Below are 14,387 nucleotides of genomic sequence, written 5' to 3' on the forward strand. Positions count from 1 at the left end.
TACCAGAAGACAAGCATTTGAGCAGAAGAACTCCATTATTCCTGCCACCTGTCACTGCTGTCCTCCTCCTGCCTTCTCCAAGGTTGTCAAGAAGTTTGACAGAATCACGAAGGTCCGAGTCTTTAGAGTCCTGGTGCTTCCTGTTTGTGACACATGGACGCAATCCAGTGACCTGAGATGAAGACTGGACTCCTTTGGTGTCTCTTCTGAGAATCCTTGGGTACCGCTGGTGTGACTTTGTGCTGCTCATGGAGTCCCATATGTGGCACATGACCTGCATTGTGAGGGAGCACGATGATGTGGCACGATTACCCGAGGGTGATCCAGCTCACAGGACCCTCATTTTTGGGGATCCGAGTGACTGGACCAGGCCAACGGGACACCCACATAACACCTGGCTTCAGCAGATAGAGGGTCATTTCCAGAGGGCATATCTGCCTGGGTGGGGCTGCCAACCAGGATACCAACTTATTTTGTTATATGGTGGGTGCAGCAACGCACTGTACCAGTGCCTGCTCCCCAACCTGACCTGACCTGAACTAAAACAAAAAAAAGTTTCACCAGCCCAAGTTGCACTGAAAGTGCAGCCAGCAGGGTGTTTCAGTCTGTGTCCACAGCTGAAGGATCATGGGTTGGCTTCACTTGTCGCCAGGCAACCCACATGTAAACACCACCAAGATAAATGTGCTATCTTGATTTGCTACCCGGCAACACAACTGTAAATAAATGTGAACTTGGTGGCCCACAAGAGAAAATATTTGACTTGGATTGAAGGGGAGAAGTGAGGTGGGACCAGGAGAGTGAAACTGTTGAAGGCTTCTGGCAAGAAAGGGCTGCAGAACTTCGGTTTAGTTTTGTGTGCTTGTTTAACCACTTTGGAGATCAGTGGAGAAAATGAGCATCAGCTCTGAAGCCATGATGCCACTGGAGCAGGCAGAGATGTGTGACAACATACATAATTTTCTCAACCCTTTGTCTGATGGCACCGGACCCAATCCTGGACTGTACGTCATAGACACCTCACGGTCACTCGCACTGGGACCATTTTAGGGTCTCTAACCTGCCTGTCAGTGGAGATTTATGCAAATCAAGATGGGTGGGGCTTCTGTGCTGCTTGACGGTGTGGACTATGGCTGGCCAGTCATCCCGGCCAATACCCCCAGGCCACCAGGTGGAGCTCTCCCTGCAGCACGGAATTCTGGACATTGGAGTTTTCATCCACAGACCTGCTGGATACCACAGGGGCCCCAAGAGGACACTGCAGGAAAGCCCAAGGATTGTTATGTGCCCTATAACTCGGAAGTACGTCTTAGTCACAGCGACAGGGGAAATGACATACTTTCGGGATGAAGAAGAGAACTTTTGATCTGACCCGGAAGTGATAGGAAGTCACATGGACTGAAGGATTGGAAACACTTCCGGGTCAGGCAATATAAAAGGACTGTGGGAGATCCCAGACATTGAGCTGAGCTGGGTGGTAGGGTGGCAACGCGTCTGGGAGTGGAGGATTATTGTTTATTGTAGTGTATTTATGAGTATTGTGGAGAGGAGGGTGCTTTGTGCACATTATAGTATTAATAAAGTCAACTTTTGGACTTTTATCTGATGTCTGGCGTCTGGTCTGAGGGTTCAAGGGGACGACAGCGCCCCCTATCAACGGATGGAAATATTGGGTCAGGGCTGGTCAGCAGGATATGTGGTGTGCACCCATACTGTGTCAGAGTGGGTCCTATGGACCTGGGACACTGGACTCTGATGCCCCTCTGATGCTTCTGCAGCCTAGGACCCTGGGCATCTAGCAGTTTGTAAACCAAATTCTCAGAGCTGGAGTCAAAAAACAGAGTCGCAAAAAGACAGAAAATCAGAATAATCAAAAAAGTAATCAACACAAGAAAACCCGCCAACCCAACTTGAGCGCATTCAGTGAACCTCAAGGAACTGAGGGTTGTATTCAGCCTTTATAGGACACAGGGCAGTCCCTTGGCAGTGATTGGCAGGTGGGCCCCGCCTCCCGGGGAACCACCCACAATACCAGCCAGAGTTCTTTCCCATGTTTGATTTATTTGTATGTGTTGCTGTTTATTTTGTTGATGAACTACGCTATTCCTCAATTGGTGGGGCCACCTGCCAATCAAAGCCTGGAGCTCCGCCCCTCCGGTTGTAAATCAAACAAAAACCAACAGTGTGTGAGTCGCGCACACAGACACTTGAAAAATGAGCAAACAAACTGTCCCCTCGCCACATAAATGAAAGTGTCTGTGTGTCTGTCCAGTTGCAATGCTAGATACAAGAAGGGCTAATGAACCCCAGCCAAGTGGGGAAGCCCTGGCTGAAATATGACAATAATCCGGGACGACATCCAATGGGGAATATTAAAAGATACATCAACGTAAACATCAAATACTCAAGTCTGGGAGGAGAAATCCAATTCAAAATGAATACATTTCCAATTTTTGTTCAATGCTCAAAGTTGTCATTGATTGATTTAGGATAATGGTAATGACTACTCTGAAATAATGGGCTCAACGCCCCAGTCTGAGGTGGTCTGCTGTCTGGGGTGGGTTTACTTCAAGGACCTCTCTGTGTCTTAGCCTTCCCTCAGCTGTGACCAGTCTCTCTGTCCATGCACCCCCTGATCCTGCCACCGCCATGCTCCACCGTAGGGATGGCACAAGACAGGTGGGTGAGCAGTGCCAGCACCATCTGCCCAAAGAATTCACCAGACTCTCCAAGTCCTTGAATGCCATTTGGAAACGGGCAAAATCAACAAAGAAACCTAACAGTAGAAATAGACCTGTGCCACCATGCAGGACAGGTGAGGATGATGTCCTGCCAGACCTTACCTCGATCAAAACCCTTGGAGAAGCCGATTCCTGCAGGTCCCCGTGCGGGGAAGCCCCATTCGACAAGCACACTGCCATCAGGATTTGTCCTCTGCACGACGGCCCAGCCCGTCCTGTGCTTGGCTCGGTCCCTATGGAAGTGCAGAGCGCAGAATTAGGTGATGTCCCCAGACCTGTAGCAGCGGGTAACCCCCCTAGGTATTTACATACCCTTTGGCTTCAGACACTGGCAGGACCCCGTGCCAACCTTTGGATCTGCCCTTCCTCATGAAGGGCTGCACCTTCTTGGAAACAGCCGTCTCCTGCAGAAAAGAAGAAGTCGGGTGAGGGAGAAACAAAGCACAAGATTGTGTTTTACAAACTTAAAGTTACAAAAGTATACAGTTCATACTTTATAAAAGAGGTGAATTATCCGAAAAGGAAACAGTCAGTAATTAATGACCTTAAGAACTCAACAAAAAATAAAACAAGGACTGCATGTCTCAAGGCTGTATGCTCTCCCAAATCCACTAGATGGCAGTATACCTGTGCTATGGGACCCATTCAAATACCGGCAGGGAATGCTGGGTATCGTAGTCCAGTAGTGCAGCCATGCTGGCATCCATGGATGCCATTATGTGGTGCTGTAGAGAGTACTTTCAACTGACGAAGCCCTAGCACCAGAAAAAAGAAACTGCCCTGCCTTGTCCAGGAGAGTTGAAGCCACGAGAGGAGACGGGCAACACTCACCTGGGAGGAGTAGCAGTGGAGAATTACTGTGTGGAGGTATTTCTTTGAAATAAAGGCCTCCATTTTGAACCCGGGTATGTGTCTGTGTTTGGGGTACGGTTGGGGTATGTAGCGCCCCCTGTTGACCGCCATATCTATATATATAATTCACTAAGGCAAGACACCCATGGAAAGCACGCCGAAAGGGGCATGGATTCGCTAAGCCGCCGACAAGTAAGGCGCCCATGGCGCATGCAGGAAGGAGCCACGCCCACCAACTCTAAGACCATTGGATACGACGACAACTCGCAGAACCACGCCCACCAACTCGGACACGATGACATAGGAAAAATGGCGTCATTTATGTTCGTCTGTCGTAGAGTCCACATGCACCTCTGAGCCACGTTGACTGTTCATAGAGGCATGTTTCTCGCGGAGGTGAATCGCCATATGTAGCATGTAAAACGGTTTGTGAGGGGTATCCCATGGGATCCTTAAAACAATCCTTTAAAACTGAGGTTAAAACACAATGAAGGAAGCAGTCTTTAAAAACCAATAAGCCCTGTGCCTCTGTTTCATTACCATCTCACCTGCTTCACCAATGCAGGCCCTGCAACAGTCGAGACGCTCTCTCAGCAGCTGCCCTTCTCTGTGCCTGACCGGTTCACACAGAGGCAGCGCAAGAGAAAGCCGCACACACACACAGGCAGCTGGTGGGCGGCTCTCCTTGAGTTTCTCCTGCAAGCGGGCACATGACCAGGCAGTGTGTATGCTTCGAGTGCGAGGGTGGACGCGACCGGGCCATTTAGGGAAAATCATGTCACGGATGTGAATCGCTGTATGCGGCGTGTAGAACAGTTCGCGAGGGGTGTCCCATGGTCTTACAGTTGGTGGGCGGGTCTCTGTTGGTTGCTCTTGCGAGTGGGCACATGACCAGGCAGTGTGTATGCTTCGAAAGCGTGGGTGGACGTGACAGCACCATCTAAGAAGAATCATATTTGTCGCGGATGTGAATCGCTGTATGCGGCGTGTAAAACGCTGTCTCCAGAGTTACATCTTTTCATTCACCTACAGTCGTATCCTCAAAACCAACCCCATTTGGACAATTGTGTCTTTCAGGAGGTGTTCACCCATCAATACATAAATTATGCAGCACCGCGGGTTGGCTAGTATATAATAAAACAGAATGTCTGCCTGTCCCCCTTATAATCATACACCCCTTGACCGATCTGGACCAAATTTTGTATATTTACTCTGTAGGACAATACGGACAACACAGACCACTTAAGAACCCAAAATTTTGACCCTAGGGGTCCCAGTACTTTTTTGTTTTTCATATGTGCTACAGTTTTCACTCCAGTGCCACCTGCTGGGTCAGAGCAAGTATTACAATCCTACCCGATTGAAAAGATTACTGTAAAAATGTGTTACACTATTTAACAAAATGACAATAAAAGGTACTATAAAGAAAGAAAGAAAGAAAGAAAGAAAGAAAGTATATTATTTAAAGAAATGACAATAAAAGGCACTCTTCCTCCTTAAGGTCTGTGTGTCTGGATGTCCATCCAATTGCTATGTCTTTGTCATACCAACAGATGGCACACTGCAAACAGTTGTAGCACTGCATTTCATTACTACACATATTGGTGGTGCACCATCTGTTGGAATGGTAAATGTAATGCCCAGTTACACCATGGTTAAGGTTAAGATTATGGTTAGGGTTACTGGAGGATGCAATTATGGTAGGATTAGGGTTATCTGACCCAGATAATGAAGACTGTCCATTAAGTCAACTCCAGGTACTTGGAGCTCTAGGGTAGAGGCTTTGGGGTACAGAGATACCAAACTCAATTAATTGGCAAACAAAGTGACATGGCAGAAAGAAAAAGAAAGGTAGCGACATCTGCTGATTGTCAAGTAAATCTCAGTGGCCAATGATACAATAAAGAACCCCATAATAGGATGTGGAAGAGCAGCGCCATCTACTGAGCATCATGTGCAGGATACAGATTGCAAGAATGACAAAGACAGAGAAATGCATGGCACCGAAGGCATGCATGTTTTTTACACTCGTTAAATATTTAAATTTGTTGGCATTCCAAACCTCAAGTAAAAATTATATTTTGCAAATGGAAAAATTAATATCATAAGATTGTTATTTTTTCTTAAAGATTCAAATGTCATAACAACAGCAATCTACAGCCCACATAATAAGCGCAGATTTAAGGGTGCTGCACACCAATAGGGGCTCAGGTTGCAGCATTTGTGCTCCGGACGAGGCCAGCCACAGTGGGCAGGGCCACAATGTCTTCTCCCACTTCCCAATGACAGGGCAAACAACTTGGCTGACATCGTGAGCTGCTCTCCACCCCCCAAGTGTCCCCATAACCCCTTACTATCTCTACTGAATCCAGGTGGGCTGCTCTCATCTTGTCCTCTTGGGTGTCACCGTCGCAGAAAGTCGGCTTTCTCTGAGGAGGATCACACTTTAAGGTCCGTCTTACTGAGTCTTGCTTGCCATTTCTGGGAAGAGAAATAAAGTCTGCGTCATTTAAGAATATGAGGACCACCTGAGGAGCACTCTGGCCACCATGACCCAGTTAGACTATTTATGAATCCCCCAACACGTTAAACGATTTTTAAGCAGGAAGAGCACACACTGAGACTCACCTCGGTGCTGGAGAGGGGCTGTCTCTCACAAGGTAGAGCCGCTCCTTTCTTGTGATGTGCACGGTGCCCTCGGGCACGCCTGCCCGCAGGACAAAGCCAATGCTGTCAAAGTCAGTGCCCCTACCCGGCCACTGCTCAGTAGCCTTTGGCGTCTGCATCCTCTTCATGGTGGCTTTCAATGTCCGCTTCACTTTGGTGTAAAACTGCATCAGGTCTGTCGTGTCCCTCTCTGCTACAGGATATAGGAGACTGATAAGCTGGGCACAGCACACAGGTGACAACTAAGATACACGTTACAATGTTTTTGTTTGTAATTATAAGAATATTTTCTTACACAAATAGTATTGTTAATATTGTGAGATATGGCCGGTCATTCATCCCAGCCAATACCCCCAGGCCGCTAGATGGAGCCCCCCTTGCAGCATGGAGGTGCCCCGAATGCCAGCAGGGAATTATGGACAACGAAGTTTTTATGCACAGCCCTGCTGGCTACCATAGGAACCACCAGGAGTCGCTGCAGGGAGGCACAAGGACATCTATTTTCCCTACACAGGAATGACATGCTTCCGGGATGAAAAAAGAGTTTTTGATCTGACCCGGAGGTGTAAGAAGTCACATGGACTGAGGGTTCAGAACCACTTCCAGGTCACGGACTATAAAGGACTCTGGGAAATCCCAGACAAACGAGCTGAGCTGGGTGGAAGGGTGGCAACGCGTCTGGGAGTGGAGGATTATTGTTTATTAGTGATTATTGGTTTATCTGGTGTCTGACGTATAGTCTGAGGGTTCAAGGGGCAGACAAAGCCCTAAACTGTCACAATATGTATGTGAGATTACTCAATAATCCATTATCTAACTTGCATGTACTGGTGAGGGTGGCATGGTGGCACAGTGCTTAGTGTTTCTGACTTATTGGAACTGGGTTTGATACTGTGTGTGGGGACTCTTTGCATGCTCTCCCCCTCTTCAAGCTGGGGAGTTTCCTCCTCCTGCTCCAGATTTTCTCCCACATCCCAAAGTGTGTAAGTAAGCTAGGCTACTTAGTGATTCCCCTTTGGGCAAATATGGGCAACAGTAGACCCCGTGCTGCTGTAACCAACCCTAAGCTGGATTCAGTACGTTTGGGATGGTTTAAAAATGACCAGGATTTGCTGCCATCTTGTGCTCAGTGTTGGTGTGAAGGGCTCTGATGCTGGTTTACCATGGTGTTGATCTTGTGGGCTTCTCTCTGCCCACCATTGTCCAGACATGTAATTTCTATTTGGACTTGCACTGCCCACCAAGCCCCTGACCCCCAGTGCTCACCTATCCTCGGTTTGTCCATCATCATCTCATCACATACTGACTTACCATGGAGTTACAGTCACGTGTTTCCTCATGGCCACCATGCCCACTTTTGCCTCTGGTCATTGTCCCCGGAGGTCTGCACTGCCCAGCTGACCCCCACGCTCAGCCCTGACACTCACCTTTCTTCAGTCGGCTCTGCACCGACTGCTGATTCTCCACAGGGTTGAACTCCAGGTATTTCTGGCCAAGGCCATTGTGCTGTTCGGGCATCGAGAAATTCTGGGGGACACTGTTTGGTCTAACTTGGCCTGCCACCTTTGCGCCTTGCAGGCCCTCTTTGTCTTCAGAGTCAGCTTTCAGGTTGGCTTGATCCGCGGGGAGCTCTGCGGAGTGAGACCTGGAAGCACTTCTGCTCTTCTCATGGCAGGTCTCAGCACCTTTGGCCGGTGCCCCTTCCTGTCTCACTCCCTTTAGGACCCCAGGGACTGGACCTTGTTGCCTGTGACCAGCATTCAAAAGCTGTTGACATGGTGGCTCTCTGTCTCCATTGCCTTTGGCCAAGCTGTGTGGGCCATCTTTCTTATTGTTCACCACAGGGGTCTTTTCTATGACTTGGTTGACCTCACTGGCCAAAGGTGTACATTCTTTCCTTACACACAAGAGATCTTCACAGCTGCCATCTGTGGTGGTCCTGTTCTGATGAAATCTTTCCCTGAAGCGAGATTCTACGTCCCATATGGACTCATCTCGGAATCGCACCCTGGACGGAACTCGGCCTTCTTTCGCTGTCTCAGGACGGCCAGGGGGCTTCAGTTGTCTTGGGGACTCCTTGAGTCTGCGGATGAAGAGGAGAGAAGAGAGGAGACATCTTAGCTGTGATTTTATGCAAGCAGCTGATTTACCGTTTTACTTTAATGTCTGATGTGTCTGCTGAGGACACTATTAAGAGGGAGCTGGGGGGCTAATGTGTAACGACTTTTAGGTAAAGGGGTCATTTTTTTGTTACAGGGCCCCTAATCTGTGGTATGCCTGCTACTATACGTGATGCCCCTTCGGTCTCAGATTTCAAATCCCGGCTGAAGACTCACCACTTCAGTTTAGCACACCCTGCCTAGAGCTGCTGATTAACTATACAGACTGCATCTCTGGCGTTAGTCCTTAGCTCTAAAACATAACGTATATGATCATTAGAATTTGTGACTAACGCTCAACTATTCTGTTTCTCTTGTTGTGTCCAGCGTGGGATGAGTTCTTCTGTAATTGCGTCGTGTTACATAACCCGAACCAATATAGATATGATATAAAAAGGCAATACCCCTCCCTTAGTGACACAACGGTAAGAAATCACATTGGACAGATAACTTAGCTTTGTTTAATATTGGCTTACACTGCATAACAGACAAAGGAAGCCAATGGTAAAAACCCAGATCGGGAGTGGGGGCCCGATGTGTAGAGTCTGCCATTTTCGCCGGTACAGTGGAAGGATTTTCAGGATCAGATGACGTTATCTCCCATCCATCCGTCCGTTGGCTTTGAAGGTGTGCCAGGCAATGTTAAAGGCTTTATACTCTTCACGTGCAGGCCCCCACTTGGGTGAATCATGCCAATCCAAATAAGGCAAAAGAGGATCCAGTATCATGATGACTTTGACAGACAAAAAATAGTATACAACAGTCCTCAGTCTGACTGCCCGTTTCCCACTCCTCTCTATCTGTCTAATGCTTGCCTAGCAGCTCGATATGATGAGCCCCTGTGCCAACTCTGGCTCTGTGTCAACTGTGCATGTCAGTAGGAAAAGGTAGATTCATAAAATATATTTTCACAGAGCACAGTGACATATTAAATTTATGCTCTTATTACACTTCTCGGTACTCAAATGTGCCACTTGGTGCCCACTGACCACCTGCCAAGTTGTTCTGCCTGCCTAAGGTAAAGTCATATCTGATGGAGGATCGCAGGAATCGGGTAGAGGGGTCCTTTCATCGGATAGGCTGGCCCAGCACTGATTCAGCTGTGGAATAACCAATGGGAGAGGCAACTTGATGGCCAAGGTCTCCAGGACTCTGAACAAATCGGAATCCTCTTATGTGATATCATCCATCCATCCATCCATCCATTACCAAACCTGCTATATCGGAACTACAGGGTCACGGCGGTCTGCTGGAGCCAATCCCAGCCAACACAGGGCGCAAGGCAGAAAACAAACCCCGGGTAGGGCACCAGCCCACCGCAGGGCACACACACACACCCACACACCAAGATCATCTACTGTTGAATTCTGCTGTGTACTTGTAATATTTCTATTGCAATATTACATTGTATTGTGTATTGTGTTGTATTGACCCCCTTTTTTTTGACACCCACTACACACCCAACCTACCTGGAAATATATATATATTATATATATATATATATATATATATATATATATATATATACTGTATATATATTAGACAAATATAAATGAAAGACCTGTATGTGTGTGTATGGAGTAGTCTGCTCTGCTCACGCTCAACCACAGCCACTAGATGGCGCATGTATGCGCTTTTAGATTTTTCGGCACTTGCCAACACCTCAGTTCTCCCTATGAAAGACATACGTGTGTGTGTGTCTGTGTGAGCAGGGACTGGGGGGTATCGCGGTTTTATAATGCTGTATTTACGCTGCTCATACACCCCACGACTAAAGAATAAATCCAAGCTGCTGCTACAGTAAAGTATTTTATTACTTGTAAACTTTAAAGGCCCCGTCACATGAGACGACTTTACACAATCTTAGCGTATTCGCTGGTGAGCTCCCGTGAAGGCCGGTCCTGTCGTCTGACATACTCAGCATGTCACACCAACTGCCCCCGCATTCGATTTTGTCATTTGTCAAAGGGATGGCTCTGTGCATGTGACAGCTGACAACCAATGAGAACTGGAATTACAGTGAATAGAATGCAGCGATGAGGAATTAAGGATCATGTTTGGGCTTTGGACCTCACAAACGGGAGAGAAGTTCGCCTGCCTGACGTCACGTGTTGTATGTACCGCGACAGAATGGAAAAAAGAAAACAGAAAAGGACACTGTAGCTGTTAACCCTTCGTATACTACCAGCTCTGCTACTGGCTGTCACTAAAATGGGCGAGCAGACCTGGGCTGGAAAGTCGCTAAATTTAACAAGCAAACTGTAAAGTGATGGAGTCTGGTGACACGATCAGCAAGTCTGACTAACCCCGGGACTGCAAGTGGCATAATGTGACTCCAGAGAGCCACTGGCCACTTTATGTGCTCACCAGCTGACACACTTAGCACTGCCCGTGTTGGTGGTACCGTGTAAATTACAGAATGAAATGTTGCCTTGAGGTGTTCCCCTGTCCAGATCTGGGGGAGGCAGGTTTACTGGTGTGAAAACACAAGCAGCTGTAACCGAGCATTGCACTGGAAAGTGGAGGAGCGACAACGAAATTTTGGACTGGAACGCAGTGTGTGGTCTTCTGCTGTACAAATGGGGATGTGTGCAAAATTTGGTGGAAACACATTGCATGGTGCGGATTTGCATACCAGAGAGCAAAACCCCCCTAAAAAAAGAAAAAAAAATGGTACTTACGGGGTGCTGTACTTCGGTGGGATCGGGATGGAGTGGTCCGCCTTCAGGGGGCCAGTCTTGCCTTCTTTATGATGGGTGATTATGCCACTGCGAGGGACGAGAGGGGCTTGTGGCCTCGAGGCTGACGAAACAGTTGGGGGGCTGAAGTGGGGGCGGGGAGAAAAAAGAAAACTGGAGAAGCAGCAAATGAATGCGATATAGCGCCTTTACTCTAAAAGATGTTACACACATTTAAAAAGATGTCGGATACAAATACAACAGGCAAGCGGCAAATCTGAAAATCCCAAACCTTATCTTCTATACTCAGACAGTCGTAACCTGGATGTTTAAGACATTAAAGAATATTGAATTCATCTCTCTTTTGTATAGTGCCTTTCACTTTCCAGATTATCATAAAAGCGCTTAACAAGTGTTAGGTGCTTTTATCTGCAGGCACTTTACTGACCAAACATTATCTTATATAGCGCCTTCCATTACTAAGACTACCAGAAAGCCTCCAGATTACTTGCAGACACTCCACCAATCAACACTCTTCCTATATGGTGCCTTTCATCATCAGCACTGCCTGCTAGCACTGGAATCACCAGCAAATGTTTAACCAGTCAATCTTCATCTTCTACAGTATAGCGCCTTTCAGCAGGGCCTTCCCTGTTCAGTCTTCATCTTGTGTGTTGACTCTCTTCACTAAGACTGCCAGAAAGCCTCCAGATTATCATAAAAGCCCTTAACAAGTGTTAGGTGCCTTTATCTGCAGGCGCTTTACTGCCAAAACGTAATCTTATATAGCACCTTTCATCAGAAGCTTCCCTGGTCAGTTTTCATCATATATAGCGCCTTTCATAACTAAGGCTACCAGAAAGCCTCCATATTATCTGCAGGCACTTTACTAAACAAACATAATTTTATATAGCGCCTTTCAGCAGAGGCTTCCCTGGCCAATCTTCCATATTATACAGCGCCTTTCATCAGACACTCAGTCTTCATCTTATATAGCGCCTTTCATAACTAAGGCTACCAGAAAGCCTCCAGATTATCTGCAGGTAATTTACTGACCAAAAGTAATTTTATATAGTGCATTTCATCAAAGGCTATCCTGGTCAATCTTCATCTTACATTGTGCCTTTCGTACCAGAAAACCTCCAGATTATTTGTAGGCACTTTTCTGACCAAACGTAAACTTATATAGCGCCTTTTAGCAGAGGCTTCCCCAGTCGACTGTCCATATTATACAGTGCCTTTCATTACTAACACTACCAAGATAGCATCAGGATTGTCCACAGACGTTTTCCCGTTCACTCCAGCTAAGCTGGTCATCCAGTTTCTCCCCGTCTATGTGTGATTAAGAAGCCTTCAACCTTCAGGCTGACCTTGCCAGCCCCCCCAAGAGAAGCAGCGGCCATTGATTATTCAATTACATGAAAGGTCAGCGGCTCATTAGGGGAAATGTCAAGCGGCTGCCCCCCGATTACCTGGACGCTGGGAAGCCCATGGAGATCCCTGAGTCGGCATCGCTGTCGGAGGCTGACAGTCCTGCACAGAAACAGAAGACAAGAAGAAGACCCTCAGTGACTGCAAATGAACATCAGCAAAGCGCCACTAAAGTGCAATGAAGCTCTGCTTACGGCTGGTGCTGCCCGGTTCCACGCTCTGACCACCCGGCGCCTCTTGAAGCTCCAGCTTAGGCTTGCTGGGCAGCAGCTCAGAGGTCCCGAAGCCCACAATTCTCACCAAGGACCTCGGAGATGAGGGGTCCTCCACCTCTTTGGGAGGCTGGACGGTGGCTCCTGAACTCTTTGGCTGGGCTGAACTTGGCTCCGGACTCCTAGGCTGGTTGGGAGGATGAGGCTTGACCAGTGGACTGTCTGGGGTCCTGGCAGCTGGACCAGTGTTGAGATACAGCCTGCGTCGTAGTGCTGCCCGGTTCTGTTCGACCTGGGTGGTCAGGGTGGGCAGCTTGAGCTGCCTGCTGCTGCCTTTGGTGTCTTCCTGGAGGACTGGCGCCACAATGCGGTTTCTAACAATAACATGAGGCCGGGCACTGGCCTTGGATACCTGTGACCACCTGCTGCTACTGCTGTCCACCCGGTGAAGGACGTCCCGACCCTGTCGGGAATCTGGAGTTGTGGGGGAGCCACTGGGACTGGGGAGAACTCCAGGATGGAGAAGCGGCCTCTGCTCCAGGTGGGGCAGCTTCTTTAGAGGGGTAATAGCCTCCTCGCGGCCCAGGCCTCCAGCCAAGGCAAATGTGTTGGGGTACTTCCTGCGGAGCTCGCTGTAGAAGCCATGAAAACGGGCCTCATGTTGGTAGGTTGGCACCACATCCACAATCATGATGGCCCCTGGTCTGTGCTACTAGGAAGCAGGAGTCATTCCTGGGAATCTCCTCAGCTTAGGGGACCTGGAATGGGATGAGAGCACAGGTTACAGGCCTGACAACTGGGGGCGACTTGTCAGACACCATGAACCAGACCACCTTCTAAAACTCACAATAGTCGGTGGACCACCATGCAGGATCTCCAGTTTGGAAACCAAATGTGAGCCACAGGCAGTAAACCACAGGTAAGGGGACAAAAAGGACAGAGCTGGGGAGGAGACGTGCCTGCCAGGGCAAAAGACAAACTTGATGTGTGTGTGTGTGTGTGACAGTATGAGAGTGTGTGTGTGCGTACGCGCGTGTGTGTGTGTGTGTGTGTGTGTGTGTGTGTGCACGCGCGGTTCTGACGTACAAACTGGGCCAACAAAACATGGCAAATGTGAGGAGAGGCAGACCAAAGACAGACCACCATTGACCACGGGCCAACACAGAGTTCAAATGACCACCGAGTGGCAGGAGCCTGGAGGGAGAGCGGCAGGGCAGGAGGGCTCACCGGGTCAAATATGGAGGAGCCAGTGAGAAAGAAAGAAAGAAAGAAAGTATATAATATATATATATATATATATACTAGCAAAATACCCGCACTTCGCGGCGGCGAAGTACTGTCTTAAAATTTTTATTAAGAAGAAAATTAAACCTTTTTAAACTGAGGGATAATATACCAATAATTATTTGTTAAGGATCTCTTTGTATACCACATTGTGAGTTCGTCCCTCCGGTTGTAACATGACCAAGCTGTGCGCTGAGCTTACTCTTGAGCATGTAACGTACAGTCGGCCGTGTGAACAGTAATCTTGTTTCAAATCTCACAGCTTGGATTGCTGCTGTCGTAATCGGTTTAAGTTTCATGGTTTGTTTCAATTACAACAGTATTTGCAGGACTTGTTTTAAAGTGACATTCGGCATCTGTCAG

The 14,387-nt window shown here is 48.0% G+C and overlaps 1 protein-coding gene across 2 annotated transcripts in view; it reads right to left on the reverse strand.

The window, feature by feature from the left end:
* Positions 1–14,387, reverse strand: part of LOC120536073 — a 29,918-nt gene that overhangs the window by 11,375 nt on the left and 4,156 nt on the right. The window contains exons 2-9 of one of the 2 annotated variants that reach the window (XM_039764424.1): positions 12,723–13,498; positions 12,570–12,630; positions 11,101–11,241; positions 7,688–8,343; positions 6,222–6,450; positions 5,948–6,074; positions 3,054–3,145; positions 2,844–2,974 (exon numbers count right to left, since the gene is read on the reverse strand). In XM_039764424.1, coding sequence (XP_039620358.1) covers positions 2,844–2,974; positions 3,054–3,145; positions 5,948–6,074; positions 6,222–6,450; positions 7,688–8,343; positions 11,101–11,241; positions 12,570–12,630; positions 12,723–13,431 — 2,146 coding nt within the window. In that variant the 5' untranslated portion in view covers positions 13,432–13,498. Of the gene's footprint in view, positions 1–2,843; positions 2,975–3,053; positions 3,146–5,947; positions 6,075–6,221; positions 6,454–7,687; positions 8,344–11,100; positions 11,242–12,569; positions 12,631–12,722; positions 13,499–14,387 lie in introns of both variants that reach the window. The other variant, XM_039764423.1, reaches the window with a different exon arrangement.

This window comes from Polypterus senegalus, chromosome 9 (assembly GCF_016835505.1).
Source record: "Polypterus senegalus isolate Bchr_013 chromosome 9, ASM1683550v1, whole genome shotgun sequence".
NCBI lineage: Eukaryota > Metazoa > Chordata > Cladistia > Polypteriformes > Polypteridae > Polypterus > Polypterus senegalus.